Genomic DNA, 18,575 nt, shown 5'->3' with positions numbered 1-18,575 from the left:
TGTTTTTCCACGCAATTCTAAAACCTTCCAAGTTAGTTTTTCTCCATTTGCTCTCAAGACTACGAGTTTTTTTCTTGAGAGAATGGGTATTACTGTTGTACCATGGCGCAGTACGTTTTTCTCTAACCTTTTTCAATTTGATGGGGGCAACAGCTTCTAATGTATTAGAGAAGATAGTGCCCATGTTGCTAGTCATTTTGTCTAGTTCATGTGTACTTATTGGTACACAGAGCAGTTGGGATAAATCAGGCAGGTTATTTGTGAATCTGTCTTTGGTGGCTAGAACAATAGTTCTGCCCGGACGATAACGCGGAGCCATATATAGTTAATATTAGTAATACGCAGCATGCACGATACAAGGAAATGGTCAGTAACATCATCGCTTTGAGGTACGATATCTATATCAGTAAGATCAATTCCATGCGATATAATTAAATCTAGCGTATGATTAAAACGATGAGTGGGCCCCGTGAAGTTTTGCTTGACTCCAAAAGAGTTTATTAGGTCAGTAAACGCAAGTCCTAATGCATAATTTGTATTATCAACGTGAATGTTAAAATCTCCGACAATTAGCGCTTTATCAACAGTAACCAATAGATCTGAGAGGAAATCTGCAAATTCTTTTAGCAAATTCTTTTAGGAAATCTGCATGTGTGTAATTTCTTTTTGTCAGCAGGGAATTTCGTAGAGGAAGTTAGCTGATTATTTACAATATTGTCCAAAAGTTTAGGGTCACTATCAGAAATCATTCAAATTTGCTCATTTGGTGCTCAGAAAAAAAACATTTATTATTATCAATGTTGAAAACATATGAGATACAAAAAATATCGTTTATTTGAAGTCCGTCAAACCTCTTTACTGTCATTTTGGATTAATTTATTGCATCATTGCGTAATAAAAATTCCTTCTAAATAAAGTACTGATTCCAAACTTTTGAATTGTATACTTGTATACTATCGGATACTTAAGGTCAGGAATCAGATACTTGTTGTCAAATTAAAATTTCGATTCCGCCTATCGATTCCTATGCGCTTTTTTTTCTCTTCATCTGTGAGGACAGATCCCTGCCAGGACCTTGCTCACTAATCTAAGCACTCCAAAGTTTGGCTACATTTACGATCAGAAGCCAAAAAAGCTAAGTATAATATCTGTTATAGCTGTTATAACATGACAGAGCACTTTAATTTAATAGATCGTTAAAGATCGCGAATACGATTCAAACACCAACGTGATTCTATTCCTAAATTACAATGATCCGTCTGTTTCATTCCTCAGCCTTTGACGTGTGCTATCAATGTTGTGATCACTTGATTCGTCCGTGCAGCGTACGATCACACCAGTGTGATTTGAACATTTAAATCAGTGTTCGTGCTGCCATCGACCTAAAGAGAGCAGCTGTCATCTGTCATGAATGAAACGGCTTCACAGTCTTTTCAGCCACACAGTATCATTATTTCTGTTACAAATAGGGATGTGCGCGTTGACTAATTTGACTGTCATTTAAAGGAAAGTTTTGTAGTCGACTAGTCTAAAAGCAAGAAACCCCCAAAAGATGGTAAGAAAAAAAAAACTCTGTGCGTTCATGTAGCATAGCCTATATTTTAAATACTTAATCTATAAATCACACTGTCAAATCCCTCAATGAATTCCGCTTGCCGCACACTTGCCTCGCGTTATCATCATTTCAATTTAGGTGGTCGTAAAAAAGAAATAAAAGAAAAGCATACACTCAACGTCGGTCAAAGCATAACTTATTTATTCAAATCAGCTGTGGAAATGCAGAACAATGGAAAATCAATCAATAGCCTGACAGATTTCTTAATCTTCATATAACGTTAGCCAACATATTAAAACACAAGTCCAAAACAATAGAAAGGTTTATCAAGAAATAGCATTAAAACGGCTTTTAAAAACATACTTCTTATTGGCTATATTGTCTAAAAACAAAATCAATCAATAGCCTGACAGATTTCTTAATCTTCATATAACGTTAGCCAACATATTAAAACACAAGTCCAAAACAATAGAAAGGTTTATCAAGAAATAGCATTAAAACGGCTTTTAAAAACATACTTCTTATTGGCTATATTGTCTAAAAACAAAACAATGCAACCATGCCCATTTTACTTACTCAGACCATGCGTTATTTGTTCAGTGAAATTATCAATGTGGTCTGGTGAAAGACGGGACCTGAGGCGAATAAAATTCCTGCACTTGAAAAAACGCACTCGGCAGGAATTGAAGTCGCAGGCACGCAGAGATAATGAAAAGCAAGTCGATAGAGTTTCAGAAAGCGCCTGGACATCCCGCACCAGCACCGAAGTGGGTCTTCGTTAGAGGAATAGACGGCGCGGATGGGATTGCAGCACCGACGGGTTGTAGTGAATGACGTTATTGACATTTACTGGATTTGGCCAGCCTCTAAGCTAACGCCTACGTGCCTGTATTGAATATGATTACGCATTGCTCCAGTAGAGTTATTGTAAGACAATTTGACATTACACAGTTTACTCAAAACTTTTCAGTTTCCTTCTAATTCAAAATAATCCCACACCTTCTCGTCTTTTTCGCGTGGCCATTTTTGAACTCCCCACAACTGACACGAAGAAAACGCATGTGAGGTCTGAGGTAAAAATGTAGTTTCCGCCCAGATAAACTTTTAAAAATAATGTATTCTTTTTCAAACGTTTTATTTTAACTTGTTATTTTAAATGTTTTAAAAGCAATGTTAAAATGATGGTAATGTGAACGATAAAATCCTGTTTTGTTTTTTTTCTGTCGTGTAATCGGCTATTGTTTTCAGTGTCGACTAGTAGAAGCTGTACCGTTTAGTTGACTAGACCCACACATCCCTAGTTACAAACATTCAAATCACAGAAGTACTGGGATAAAAGTTTATAGGTGAAATATAAACTGTGTGTATGATGTATATGGTAGCGATTAAAATAGAGTAAATCACCTTTTGAAAGTAATTTGACACTTCAAATGAAGATTTATTGATTTCATTGTTACTAGTAGTCGACCGATATATCGCCTCTGCCGATATTTGGCATTTTTTAAATATCGGCATTGGCTGATAAGTTTTCCTGTTTGACCGATGCGTTCGAGGCGGGACTTTTATTTTGACGGTGCTGAGAGCGGCAACGCCTGAGCACACAGTGCTCACATTCTCCCTCTTGTTCGCTGTTGCCGTTAACAGTTCTGTCTAATATGGACAGAAATCTGTCTAATAATCAGATAGAACGGTTAAACAAAGGAATTAAAATGTATACAAAAAGTATTATAACGATTGCTTTTATATTATTGGTAATAGAAAGGCAAACATTATAATACTTTCTTGTTTGCCGTCAGCATTCAGCAAATACGCATTTATATCATTTAAACAAATCTTTGAATGACTAATGAACATTTAATTTCACAAACCTTGCAAACTTAGTCTGATTCAGTTGTGAGATCTTGTGAAGTGTGCATTTGTATCCTGCATGATCGCGTGTTCTCTGCATGACGGTCAATCCGTGTGAGTTGAATGCTGACAGGAGGAGAGTTCAGCTTCACTGGAAATGCGTGATCGACAAACTTGTGATTTCAAATTATGTTGCGCTTTATGCATTTGCCCACTGCCATATTAATGTCATTTTTACTGTGTGCTGTATGTAAAATGAGTGTTACCATGGCTTTATTTGAAAAAATATGATTTCCAATGCACACAAACTTCCCAGAATACTGAGTGCCCTGTTGGTTACAGTGTTTACTTCCTTTTTTTATTATATTTTTTATTAAATATTTATTTATTTGTGAAAAATACTTTGTCATCTAAAGTATAAATACGTTTATTTAACACATTTATTTTTTAATCCATTTTCAAATTATTTTTACTTTTCTTAAATATGAATTAAAATAAATAAAATTATATTGGCTTTATATCGGCCATCGGTCACCCTGCTTTCCAAGATATCGGCATCGGCTGTCAAAAAAATGAATATCAGTCGACCACTAATTGTTACGCCAGTAGGTGGCAAAAAGGGGCTGTTAAAATGTATTTGTCTTTGAATCATACAAGAGATTTGTTCAAGAACGCTGATTCATCCAGTAATGAAACAAGTACATCTTAAGTGAGTCATTGAATCATTAATTTTTATGAATTTGTTTAGTTGTCTTTTGTTTTTTCTTCAGAATCATGAGAGAACCACAACTTCCATTGGGGAAAAAAAAAACTCCAGAATCATGCAGTTCTATTTTGCACTCAAACAGCTCTTAAAGAGTCCAGTTTTTATGTAGCCTGTTGATTTTTGTTCATGGTATTCAGCTCCAATAAATAGTTTGCAAAAAAGAGACACAGGATAAATGTTTGATATCATTATTTAATCACATTGGAATCGAAACTGGGAATCGAAAAGAATTGGAATCGATAAGCAGAATCGGAATCGGAATTAATAAAATTCAAACGATACACAACCCTACTCAGACCAGTAGGTCAAAGATTGCACTTGAAAACTGGTTAACTGGATATGATACTTTTGCACATAGTACTTATTGACTTTGATTTTACTTTTGCCATAACACATTTAATAGAGACAGGAAGGCCCTAAATTTGCCACACCCCAGGCTTTAATCTCTCTGAAATTCTCTTTTTCATTTCTAGTGGAAATATTATATATATTATATTATATTATATTATATATATTATTTTTAAGTGATTTTAGTGAACATTTGCTTTGTCAACATGAAGTACAAATTATTTGTTTTAAAATTCTTAAAGCATGTTCCTGGTCTTAAATAAATCCATATATGTCAGTTCCAACCACCTGGCCTCATTCTGGTGTGTAACGCCCATTTTTCATGATCCAGTCTCTTCACCTATATCTGGTTTGCATAATGAAGGAAATGCATTACATTATGGGTTGTTAACTGTGTCCCGTTTCATGTGCGAGTGTCTAGCTGCAATTGATGTAGAAGGACATGTTTCTTTGTTTTGTCTACCAATCTCTACAGAGAGCAGAAGAATTCAATCAAGCTAATCCTCTGAATGTCTTCTCTCTAAACCAGAGCAAGGCAGGATTCTGTGGAATTCGGTGTTCTTCAAGGTTGTTAGAAAATTGAGGAAAAAGTTATTTTGTTAGGCTTTCAACATTGAAGTATGAACATGCCTTGCTAAAAGTGCAGCTTTACAGGACATTGATTAAAAACTCCAGACAAGTGCCTTTTTATACGTTTTTTTTTGACCTGTTAGTCAAAATTACACCAGTGAATTTCCAAAACATTTAAAATCCTTATTAAATGGCTGCTGTTTTAAATGGGACTTTCTGCTGTTAATCTATAGTAAGTACTGCAGCCTTGAACACATGTAGGAAACGATACAGAGGGTTTTGAAATCTCCAGAGAGAGGTCAGGTCATATGAAATGGCTCTGGTCTTAAAGCTCTGTTTGCTTTAAAAGCACCTTGGGTGACAAAGCCAGCCTAACTCGGAAAGAAAATCTGAATGAATAGTCCTCTCTTGTCTCTTTTTGAACCCTGGTCACACAGTTGGAGACTGGTTTTTGTATTTCTATTGAAAGCTTTTCACAGTTTAGTTTGCAAAGCCTTGCGAAGTGTTTGTGACCGAGCTACATCTGCGCTCTTCTGTAGAGGAGGAAGTCCATTTGTAAGACTTTCATTGCCTCTTTCACCTCCTTTTATATAAGAAGATCATGTAGCCAGACTCTCAAGATGCTCAAAGTGGTTATTAAGGCTATTTATTTATTTAATCAACACTCCTGTGTCTTTCAAAGAAATACTGAGACTTGCACTTGATATTTGACATAGTCACTGGCGCCGTCCTCAAGGCTTCCTCAGATTCTTTGCTAATTTGGTCAAGATGAAAAAATTCTCAAAAAAAGAGCCAGTGTCATCATGCATGTATTGTCTAGTCTAGTTTCTGTTCAGGGCTCACTTACCATGGTACTCATGTATTATTATTCTTATAAATTAACATACTTTACATGAAAGATGGGTTTAATTTAAACTCCGAATTAGTCAGTTCCCCAAGGTGTTATATTACTTTGTACAGCATCTGCAAATTTTAATTATCGCAATACTTCACTGAGTACACTGCACGCGGCATTACATCATGCTTGTATTGACCGTGCCGCTTCTCAACTTGTTCTCGATGCGAGCTATTCAGATCTTGGTGTAATGGGGCTCTTTGTTTATTGTGGTTTTCACCTTGGCATTCGTTTTTGCTGCAGCTAGCAAAATCTTCATGTTTTATTAAAACTACGTATAAGCGAGTAAAGATCAGAGAAGGAATGGGCTTTAAAAATGTTGCATGCCAACACACTGCTAGATGCCAAGAGAAAAGAGATCAAATACCTTTGAAGTCCTTGAAAAATTAAGTTGAGAATCCGTTAAACTAGTCGTCCACTGCTGCTCGATTGTGGGTTGTTTGTCTTGAAGCTGAAGTTAGAAATGCCGTTTTGCTCAGCATTGGTATGTTTTCTCAAGTGATTGTCAGCCGTTTAAATGAAAAATAATCTTCTTTTTTTTCATAAAACGGATATATGTGGAACATACTTGGGTATCACAGCCTATTTACACTCTTAAAAGTGAAAGCTTTTTATTGGCATTGGTGATTCCATGAAAAACCTTTCACATTTAAAGGTTGTTTGTCTGGTATTAATTTTCATCTGGTGAATTAGTGTAAAATGTAGCACTCAGGTGGTCAGTGCTAAATGTAATTTTATTTTTTTAAAAATGTAATGTTTATTTGTGCAAACCTTAAAACCGTAAATTGTTACTTTGCAGTGAATATTTCATTGGAAAATATTTCATACATGATTAATCATTCAAAATATATAGCGTTGTAAAAAAGTCTAAAGAAAAGTTACATACAGAAGTAGGCAGAAAACCATGAAACATTGCATTTGTATTATAAATAGTAATTTTTCCAGAAGTGCTAAAACTTTTTTTTTTCACACATTTGTGGCTTTAAAAAAAACAACAGTCATTTTGAACCATACAGTTACATTGGCAAGACTTATTTTGTATGCCAATCAGTATAGTGCTTAATATTTATTGTACTTGGTGTCTTTTTGTGCTAGGATCACCTGAAACTGATGGTAATACCAGGTGTAAACAGTGCCAGAGTTCAGGTACAGCTCCAGTATGATGCCTTCCCGTTATTCATTTAACAAGGGGCCCCCACATCTTAGCGCCTTATCAGCTCCTGCCTCTCTCACACTCAGACATGCTGTCCTCATCTCTGTGGCCGAGGTTGAGGGATTCTCCATGCTCTAAGTGGATTAAAACCTCACTGCATCCAGTTCCAGGCAGCAGTCGCATGGCTTGTCTGTCAAAGGTGGTGGATATTTTCACAGGTTTAGTCTGCGAGATGGATGGTGTTCCACCCCGAGTCCAGTTAAGAGCACCGTTTGTGCCTCCTCTCACCACGTACATGAAAAAAACAGCTCCAGCATCTTCCCACACCCATTACAAACACAGTCTGCCAACGTGCTACATTCCCTAATGTGTGTAGAGATATTGCAAGCTTAAGAAATGCCTGTGTACGTCTCTGTGTTTGCAAAGGGCTTGTCAGGAACTGCAGTGGCTGAGGGAACTTGAGCGTGGTTTGTGGAAAAGCCCATATGTCAAAGATATTGAATGTATTTGAGAGAGAGAAAACAAAATACTGTATGGGATGGGTGGGAACGGGCACACTGCACAGAAGTGACACAGTGTATAAGCAGGAATGCTGGGAATTCCAGGCTGTGTTTGGGATGTCCTCCGTGCCCTGGAGTATTGAAACACTACTTTTTGTCTCTTTTGATCAGTCAACTTTGCTCTTTATTTTCCCCCACACCTTTCACATGATAGTACAGCTTTGTGCTGAAAATTGCTTTACTGGTGGCTAGACACATATCCTCTAATTAACAATTTAAGCTAAAGTCATACACATATTCCATATACCCAGTTGTTTTGTGTCTTAAGGAGAAGATTTTTTTTCAAGTTAAAATAAATTTTCTTTGTAAAACTTAAACCTATATTATTTTTGTATAATACTATTTTGAAATGCTTCTTTAGGAACTAAATCATAGTAGCTTAATGTAACATTCCTTTATGAATAGAAGATTTCTGAGGATAATATTATTTTCAGTAAAATAGGCCTATGCCCATAATGTGGAATAGTTTATTTTTACAGTAAGCATACTGCATATTAGGGATGTGCGATATCGTAATTGTTGTTTAAACGATATGCGATTTGACATTGTCGAGTATATCGCAAAAACACCAAGAGAGTGCTAGCGCAGTGGTTCCCAAACCTGGTCCTGGAGGCACCCCAACACTGCACGTTTTGCATGTCTCCTTAATCAAACACACCTGATTCAGGTCATCAGCTCATTAGTAGAGACTCCAAGACCTGAAATTGGTGTGTCAGAGAAAGGAGACATGCAAAATGTGCAGTGTTGGGGTGCCTCCAGGACCAGGGTTGGGAACCACTGTGCTAGCATACAGTACACGTGAGATGCAGGTCAGACTACTGCGTGTGCACATTTAGAGTTCACACTTTCACTGCATGATTTAATCTATTAAAATTAATTTAGAATTACCCCAAAATTCAAGATAAATTCATATACTTTTGTATGTCTTTTATATTTATATCATCTGATATGGTCAATATCACACGAACAGTACAGTTTTTTTTCTCCAAATATCAGCATGATTGCAAATGTGATATTGATTTTATAAAACAATCCAATAAACAAAAAGTTAGACAGTTCCTGTTTTTGCTCTGTTTTGTCAACGTAAATAGTTTCAATCAAAGCCAAAGCAGAACTGTTTTGCATCTCTGAGCAACACACGATGGTGTTTCATTACTGAATCAATCAGTTGTTTGAACGAATTGGTGGAATGAATGACTCAATGACTCACTCATGCAGTGACTTGCCATCTTTTCTGTAACATCAGAACATTATTTATGCATTTGTAACTGCAGGTTAAATGCGTTCATGTCCTGCATTATACATACTATGTGAATGCATCTAAATGGCACTTCAGATGCAGTTTCTGTGCCACCTCTGTATTGCAAACACAAATTTTATTTGATTGGCAACAGCCCTATATTGTATTACTATTTGAATTTCTTGATTAAATTTAAGAATTTGACACACAAGATGATGCATACATTTGATTAGGTTAGAAAAATGGCCTTATAAACGTAAAAATGCCCATAATAGATAAAAAATTAATTTAAACTTAAACCTGCCAAAATACCAGCGCAATAACCCACTCGGCAAAATATTGACTAATTATCATTATTGACAAAATTCCAGAAAATATCGATATGTTTTTTTTTTTGTCATATTTTTGTCATCACCTCACATATTTTATTGTATTGTTCATATGTTAAGCTTTTCAGTTACAGCACAATAATAGCCTGACATGAATTGGATGCATATAGCTGCTCTGCTATATAGAGGGCCTTTACATTGAGACCTTTAGATGATAAAATGTGTTTTATCTTGTAATCAAGTCATCATCAGTTTCCTGGCCAACCCCCCATCATTTAAAATCTCCCTCTGTGTCATGGTATGTGGAGTGAGGATGTCAGGCTGGATTTGCCTGCACTGATGGGATGGTTCTGCTGTAACCTGGGCTCCCTGGGCTGAGCAGGCGGGGAACTGCGGTACGTCCTTGATGAAGAACTCCGCTGCGACACGGCCTGTCCCTTTGACTCACGCTGAGCGCTTGATACTCGGGACGAGGAGGTCAGCCTGACCCACTTTCCCCCGCCTGCCCTTCTGTCATGTTAGGAGAGGTGGGCAAGAGGCCAGGGGAGAGTGGGCAGATGGGTGTGCTGACTGTCAGCGAGCCCGTTTGCACGGGGGGGTACAAGAGCGCTCCCGCTGTGGAACATCTCATCCCCCTGAGACAGTAATGGACAGGCACTCCCACAGAGCTCAGTGTCTGGCCCTTTTAATGTAGCTCCTCATCCTCGATGACTCCTACAGTTCTCTTCCTCCTCCTCTTCATCACTTCACTGCACTGCGGTGCTTCTGAGCTCCAGCTGTAATCTATGCAATCAAGCATAAGACATTCAGCAGTGTTAGCTGCTCATCATTTCATGTGTTGTGAAATATTTTTACACTCTAGAAGTCCTTTGTTATGTTCAAGTTATGTTGTGACCTGCTAACCATTGATTTTACATGTGCGTGTAAAGATGCTGTCAGACAGGACTTGCCTGTTAACATGTAGTGATATATAAGACAGACACAAGTCATCAAAAAGTAAAACTCATTTTCCAGGTTGAACGCAGGGTCAAAAAATGGGTGTTTCGTATGTAGTTGACTGACAAGCAGGCCTCTCTGCTGAATTTAGACAGGTTACATGTCCTACCTTAAGTGTGCAAAGATATAAGGCATAGTAGCACTTCATGTTGTCATGAATAATCATATCGTCAACACGAAAAAGCATTTGCAACCCATGTGGAATGCATGATTCATGGAGAAAAATGGAAGGCGTCTTTTTGGAATTAATTATATTGTGAAAAGTAAACTTTGTTGTTGTTGTTAAAATGATTTGATTTTAAATGTAATTGTCTATTTAGTAAATAGTAAATAAAATAAATATTAAATTAAAATATTTTATTACAGCAGTGCCATATTTAGTCATTTACTATTATTGTTATTAATATTAGTAGTAGTATATTTTTATTGTATCATTCAATATTATAAACATGCATGTCATAAATTATGTAGGCCTTTGAATTTGTATATAAAATATGGAATGCATATATTTATTTAAATATTTGTAATAAAGTGTCATCTAATAAGAAATCTTATATTTTTCATTATTATGTTAATAATAATTGTTATTTATACCATTGTATGAAATATGAAATTCATATATTTATTATTTAAGTATTTATATTAGAATATCTATTATATATGTGATATAATGTAGAGGTCTTAATATATTAAAAGGAAAAAAATCCTGACCCTGCTGGTCATGTATGGCATGCTGCTAATGTTCATAATATGCATTGGATTTGGTATATTTCACTGTACAATGTCCATCTGATATTTACACTCATAAGCTGTCACACCGTGACTTCTTTTGGTTTACCTTTCTGTTTTATCTGTCAAGTGCTCAAGCATTCAAAATGGACAAATTGCACATTGCTATTGCAGAGCAGGCTTAAGTAATTGACGTTGTTGTTGTTTTTTTTGTCTGCGTGACTGACCTTGGATATTGCAGTGTCTAGAGTTGCTGTTGCTGCTAAAGTTTTAATGTTCTACAAGGTTAGGGTCTGTGGACAGATGCAGCGGGTTCAATGACGGGTTATAAACTGCTCTGACCCGCCTTTGTTTTTATGCATGCATCTCATGAACTATCAGGTTCAACTGTTTTGGAGAGCTCACCTTTATTGCCACTAATGGTTTCAGTACTGCTGATGCAGTCGGAGACTCCCTTACCTTGACGTGTCGTTCCCTTCGGTCTGCTGTTAAACCTCTAAAACACACCTACAGTCATCCCTGATCGGCCCAGTGGAAACGGCCCGTTATTGCCCTCATTAGATGTTATACGGTAGTTATTTCACAAATTCATCACATATTAACCTAGACTGTGTGTTTGTTTAGCATTTTCATCTAATCGCCTCTCTCGTGAGCGTTTTTCTCGGACATAAAGAGAAGAGCCGAGGCATGCAGGGGATGGGGACTGAATGCTAATTTCATGTTTTGCTGTAATCCTCTGATATTGACACTCCTGGGATGTGCTCCATTAAATACAAAATAATCTATCGCTGGATGGATTCTATTCCGAATGCATGGCCAACATGCTTGCATCCCTAATGTTCAATTTGGAATTTGCCTCCTTCCACACAGCCCTTCCCCCTGGAAGGAGAACTTCAAAGCTGCGCAGGGCTCTCTTGATATGTTCCATCAATATTGTAATACGGCAGGAATATGGACCCTGCTGTTTGTGCGAGATAGTAACTGAGGCGTGCTTCTCAGAGATGGCAAAAACGATTGTTCACTTCACCTTTGTGATCCGCAGCAGCTGCTGAGAATGAGCAAGGCCGAACTTTGGGGCAGATACAAACGCATATGCCCTTGAGTTAGACTTCTGGTCGGAGAGGTCAAGCCTGCGTTGTCTTACTGATTTGTTTCCATTAGAATGGAAATTTCAATTAGAAGGCGTTTACCATTAAGCCACTGCAAAACCCAGCACATGCATATTTATATATTTGAAAGAAGTTTCTTATGTTCACAAAGGCTGCATTTATTTGCTTAAAAATTAAGAACAGTAATCTTGTGAAATGTTACAATTTAAATGAACTCTCTTCTATTTTAATGTGTTAAAATATATAATAATATAGACATTTTTCCAGACTTCATTGTCACATGATCCTTCAGTCTTTACTGTCACTATTGATCAGTTTAATACAAATCTTGCCAGCCCTAAACCCTTGTACAATAGTATGTAATACTATAAAACGTCTGCTAAGTGAATACATGTAAAGTGCTATTAAATGTTATAAATGTACTACTTCATTTAGAAAAATTTAATACTTGATTTGCGATGGTCATTGTTAAGGGAGGTGTATTGATGTTCTTTAGTGTATTTCTTTTATGGCTTTTAATTTTGGGGTTCAGCTGAGTTTATCTAAACCAGTAACCTCGACACAATCTTATTGTATTGCCCTATATTTCAGATTCATGTAAACTCTCCTTTCATGGATTTCTTTAAACATTGCTTTCTCTCCAGGTATTGTGATGCAGCCTACAGATACTTCCCTCCCAAGGGCTTTCGGTTTTTCAAGATTTTTCAGCTAATTAAAAGGAACGCTACTCGGCCTCCCCTTCCACAGTGAAAGTGTCTTGCAGTAGTTTTCTTTTAAATTACATCTGCTAGGTGTAACAGACTGCCAGCGTTCTCAGTCACCTTCAGCTGTCCTTCATCGTCACTGCATCAATTACAGGAACATGGTTATTTAAATTGAAATAAAGAACACTAGGATGTTTGTTACAGGGAAATTGTTGTGCATGTTATGCACTCTGATGGTCTAATGCTGGAATATAATGCGTAAATGGTGATGCAAGGTGAAGATCATGTTTCACCATTTGTTAAACTATTTGAGAGTAGCTGTACTTATCTAGTCTGTTTATTGTGTGGGAGCACTCACTACCTTTAGCATTTAACATTTTTAAGCTACTCATGCTACATTAGAATTTATAAAGAAACTGAAGACCCTTTCACATCAGCGCACCTCTCAACTCAAGTGCCATGGTCTGTTTATTAATTTGCATAGAATAGATAATATGTACAGTATGATGATTTATTCTCTGAATGTCAGGATATGCTTTTGACGTTTTTGCTACACACGTCACTCTCTAATGATACATCATGTGTATTCCCGCGTAATCAGTGGCAAGTTAAAACTGTTCTAATTTTAAGTATCACGTTACAGTGCTTGACTTGAGTGCTGCATGTCATTGTGGGCAATGCTGTAGCTTTTTAATGTAATTTTTATTTATTGTGTGTGTGTGTGTGTGTGTGTGTGTGTGTGTGTGTGTGTGTGTGTGTGTATGCATGCATGTATGTGTATATATATACAGTATCTCACAGAAGTGAGTACACCCCTCACATTTTTGTTAATATTTTATTATATCTTTTCATGTGACAACACTGAAGAAATTACACTTTGCTACAATGTAAAGTAGTGAGTGTACAGCTTGTATAACAGTGTAAATTTGCTGTCCCCTCAAAATAACTCAACACACAGCCATTAATGTCTAAACCGCTGGCCACAAAAGTGAGTACACCCCTAAGTGAAAATGTCCAAAGTGGGCCCAAAGTGTCAATATTTTGTGCGCCCACCATTATTTTCCAGCACTGCCCTTAACTCTCTTGGGCATGGAGTTCACCAGAGCTTCACAGGTTGCCACTGGAGTCCTCTTCCACTCCTCCATGACGACACCACGGAGCTGGTGGATGTTAGAGACCTTGCGCTCCTCCACCTTCAGTTTGAGGATGCCCATGCTTGGCCAATCCATCACCTTTACCCTCAGCTTCTTTAGCAAGGCAGTGGTCGTCTTGGAGGTGTGTTTGGGGTCGTTATCATGTTGGAATACTGCCCTGCGGCCCAGTCTCCGAAGGGAGGGGATCATGCTCTGCTTCAGTATGTCACAGTACATGTTGGCATTCATGGTTCCCTCAATGAACTGTAGCTCCCCAGTGCCAGCAGCACTCATGCAGCCCCAGACCATGACACTCCCACCACCATGCTTGACTGTAGGCAAGACACACTTGTCTTTGAACTCCTCACCTGGTTGCCGCCACACACACTTCACACCATCTGAACCAAATACGTGTATCTTGGTCTCATCAGACCACAGGACATGGTTCCAGTAATCCATGTCCTTAGTCTGCTTGTCTGCTTGTCTTCAGCAAACCGTTTGCGGGCTTTCTTGTGCATCATCTTTAGAAGAGGCTTCCTTCTGGGACGACAGCCATGCAGAACAATTTGATGCAGTGTGCGGCGTATGGTCTGAGCACTGACAGGCTGACCCCCCACCCCTTCAACCTCTGCAGCAATGCTGGCAGCACTAATACATCTATTTCCCAAACACAACCTCTGGATATGATGCTAAGCACGTGCACTCAACTTCTTTGGTCGACCATTTCCATTTTGTTCGGAGTGGAAAATGTGTGTGTGTGTGTATGTATGTACCTTTTAAGAATGTAAAATTAGATGAGGCTCATATTAAAATTGAAGAATAAATAATGACTATAATGTCTGACTTTGGTTGACTGTTAAAAAGTGAAATTTGAATGCCTGGTTTACCATTTAATTAATGTTAATTGTGTCACATCCTCTCATTAGGCTGGTTTTAGTACACTGCTTTCAAGGCCAAAAAATGGCATGTTAAAGCAAGGTGTGATCATGCTGTGAGCGTTGTGATTGGTCAGATTGTTTTGGAGCGGTCATCACACTTACCTAACAAATGGCTGCAACAGCCGTGTATTAAAACAGGGATAATGAAAACTTTTCTTAAGGTAGGGAGGCTTCGAAAAACCGTTCGGGCACATGGGCTATGGTTGGGAACCAAGAACCGGTTCTGTTTTTTGAAAAGAACCAGAACCGTGAGCTATTTCTAAGTTTCGATTCCGAAAACGGTTTTGGTGCGACACGTGACCAAGCGCTGTGAGCAGCCTTGCAACTGCGTTTCCCGTAAAGGATGTCACAAACTAAATAACAGAAACGCCGCCCTGCCTCTTTAATTACTGAGCACATTGCTTCCCATGACGCGCACTCCACAGACATGCCAGGCCGCATCTTTAACTGCTGAACACATAGTTTTCCAGGAGTGTATGCGCACTCGCGTCTTTGATAACTGTGCACATTGTTTTGTCTCACTGTACACGTACCGGCAGCGCGCAGCTCCTGCCGCCACTAAATTACATTATATTTGTCCCATATTGTCATTAATATACATACTGATTTCAACTTAAACCACTAAATAAATAGTCTGCTATTGTTATGCAAGTATGAGGGTTAGATTATTTAGTGTACAGGTCATTTCAAGAGTGAAAAACATCAACTTTGCATTACTCAACTAGCATTACTCAACATTACTTACTACCTTCCAGCAACACTACATTCAATAAAAATAAAATAGTAAAAAAATAATAATAATAGTTCATTTAAATGGAACCAGAATCGGAACTGGAATCATTAGGCAAAACTGGAACCGTAATCGAAACCGGAAAATTTCTAACGATGCCCAACCCTACTCATTGCCATTCCGTAGCTTATAACCTGTGCCGTATTGCTGTTTAAATGCAGAAATTTACATCATTTTATCAATATGTCTTTGGAGGCTGAACGTTTGAGGAACCTGAAGCATGCTGTCTAGACAAATCCTTTGGTGATTTTCAATTATTCTCCTTGCTTAGGTGCACACATGAGCTGTGCACAAGTAATTTTGAAGGTCTTGATCGCACCCTCTCTGGACAATTGAGATCTTATCCCATATAATATGAAATATTTTAAAATAAAACCCAAGCCTAGAGGTTAATTTCTTTTTCTTTTTGCCTAACTTCGTGGCCAGGGTTGCCTTTAGCTTCTGGGAAGAGCAGCACTATTGAAAAATAAATTAAACCGGAAGAATGCAAAGATAAATTATTCAGCCAGGGTCTTGGGTGCTTAGATACCAGCAGCCCCAATCCAAGGTGTGCTATTTTCTGCCTGATTATCAGACCTGACCAGAAATCCAACACCACTGTGTCCAGCCCTGAACAGGAGCAATCGATAAACCTGCGGCTGAGGAAGAGGGGCTTCAGGAGGGGCTTAACATTTTACCTGCCTCTGCCAAGGCTCAGGAGAAATGCGAAGCGAGAGAGCGAGCGCAAGAAACGGCTGTAGCAAAAGACCCAACTTCTTCGCACCTCAACATATACGTTCTCCCGACGTGATGGGCTTACAGATGAGCCTGCTGAAACTTTGATGAACTAAAAGTTGTATGTGTTTGACGGAGAATGCGCCCAGTATCTGATTGCAGAAGTTTCTCTCTTGGAAACCCTGCTGATTATCGTGCTTTGCTTTTCATCAAAGTTTTATTGAATGGCTTTAAGTTGACCGCTATTTTAGAGTATGATGACTTGCTTTGGGACTAATATTTCATCCTCATCCTGTTTGTAGGGTTCGTACTGGGCAATCGACACAAATCCAAAGGAGGACACGCTGCCCACACGACCCAAGAAGAGGCCACGGTCTGGAGAGCGGGTGAGTGAAAGTGTGTGTGTGTGTGTGTGTGTGTGTGTGTGTGTGTGTGTGTGTGTGTGTGTGTGCGCGCATGTGTACGCACGTTTAAGTTTATGTGTGTGCTTCGAGACCCCCTGGTGGTCGGCTTTCAGACATACAGACTTTCTCAAGCCAAGCTCATTACTTCGAGTCTGGGAGTGATCAAAAAGCAGAAAACAGTGAGTGAGTGTCTCGTTCTCCCAGTTCAAACTCAATGTCTTTGATTTGCTCCATCATTTCTCTTGACCCTGTGGTTGCTTAGATTATGGTTCAGTTGCCACTGTGATGATTACAGTGTTTCCAGCACAGTAATTTTATTTTAAAGTGTCAATCCATGTAAATTTTTACCGCGAATAATAAGCGGTCACTTTAATTCAGCGCAGACAGCACAGCAGAAATAGACTTGCGCCTGTGTCGAGCTCATCCGCGGTTGAGTATACTTTGAAAGCTGTGCGGACGCGGCTGTACGCGAGACGGAACGGAACGCGGAGAGTGAAGTATACCCGGGTCTATAGACTCCGTGCGAAAATGATCGCAACATGACTGCTGCAGACGCGCACCGCTCCTGGAGCGCACTGCCGGACCGCAATCGCGTGCAGAGTGAACGCTCTGATCCGTTACTCTCAGGGTTATATGATTCACAAACATTAATCTCATGAATCAGTTATTTTAATCCACTTCGCTTTCTGACTGAATGTTATGTTAATGTGTACGTAAAGATACACATTCACCAAAGAGATTTGTTTGTTTTAAAATACATGTTACAAAAAATAAATATTGTTTTAGTATGTAGTAAGCAGTCCCTGCTGTGAAAACGATTTCTGTAGGAAAAAGTATTACAGGTGTAAAAATCTCAGCCTATTGTAGTCAGATTCATCTTTCTAAACTTTAACGGTCAGCAGAAAACCGTATCATTTCTTCAGAGTATGTGTTGATGGCTCGTTGCGTGTTTTTTTTTATCTTTTGGAAAGAACAACAAACAAAACCAACCAAGCAACCACACATACAATTTAATGTTAACATAGTATGTATTAGTTTTGTCATAGAAGCTTCTTTCCAAAATAAACATATTGCTCAAGTCTCTTTTTTCCATCAGCATTATCTTGCAGGCAGTCTGCCTTTAGCATGATGCTACCTGTATTGGGTTTTTGCTTTTTTACAAGGCCAGAAATATGTGACAATATGGGCTTGGTGTGTTGATAGAAAAGAATGAGACAGGACTGAATATTTCCTCAGTCGAGAACACTGGCTTTGTTTCATGTCTGAGTCGGTGCTTTACATTTGTGCCGCGCACAGGTTTTCTGATTGCGCGCTCATATCTTTTTATATAGCTGTCTCACTCGGTGCGGCTCAGTTTATCTTGTAGAGGGGGGTCCAGCTTATTAATAAACTGTGCCCCAGGCAGCCTTTACATACGTTGCATTCTGCAGTCATTTTTTAGCAAACATCAATTAATGCAGAGTTTCTGCGCCGGTTATTTTCAGCCAGAGCTTTTTCCTTCCATTATTTATGAGCAGCACTCACCGGAATATACAACTCGGCTGCACTCGACGCTGGTCTCCGAGGTTGACCTGGCTCAGAGGCATCTTGCATCATTTTGTCCAGCCCTGCGTTGTGGATTGGAGGCAGGCGAACCGAAAAAGTTCAGCTATAGTAAGAGCAAGGGGCGGGGATTGAAGACATGTAAACATATAACCATGACAGGAAACCATATAGATGAAAAGAGCATTTGCGAAGAAGCATGTTATTTATCAGGGCGTCAGACTGTGACGAAATCGCAGTCACAAGCACAAT

At 38.6% G+C, this 18,575-nt stretch overlaps 1 protein-coding gene across 1 annotated transcript in view; it reads left to right on the top strand.

The window, feature by feature from the left end:
* LOC107581352 (forkhead box protein J3-like) overlaps window positions 1-18,575 on the top strand; it is a 50,679-nt gene that overhangs the window by 8,809 nt on the left and 23,295 nt on the right. The window contains exon 3 of the mRNA XM_016266882.1: window positions 16,680-16,763. Coding sequence (XP_016122368.1) covers window positions 16,680-16,763 — 84 coding nt within the window. The remainder of the gene's footprint in view (window positions 1-16,679; window positions 16,764-18,575) is intronic.

The sequence above is a fragment of the Sinocyclocheilus grahami genome, unplaced genomic scaffold (genome assembly GCF_001515645.1).
Source record: "Sinocyclocheilus grahami isolate Dianchi unplaced genomic scaffold, SAMN03320097.WGS_v1.1 scaffold3.1, whole genome shotgun sequence".
Classification (NCBI taxonomy): Eukaryota; Metazoa; Chordata; class Actinopteri; order Cypriniformes; family Cyprinidae; genus Sinocyclocheilus; species Sinocyclocheilus grahami.
Note: the sequence above shows the minus strand (reverse complement) of the source record. Positions and strands in the feature narration are given on the sequence as shown.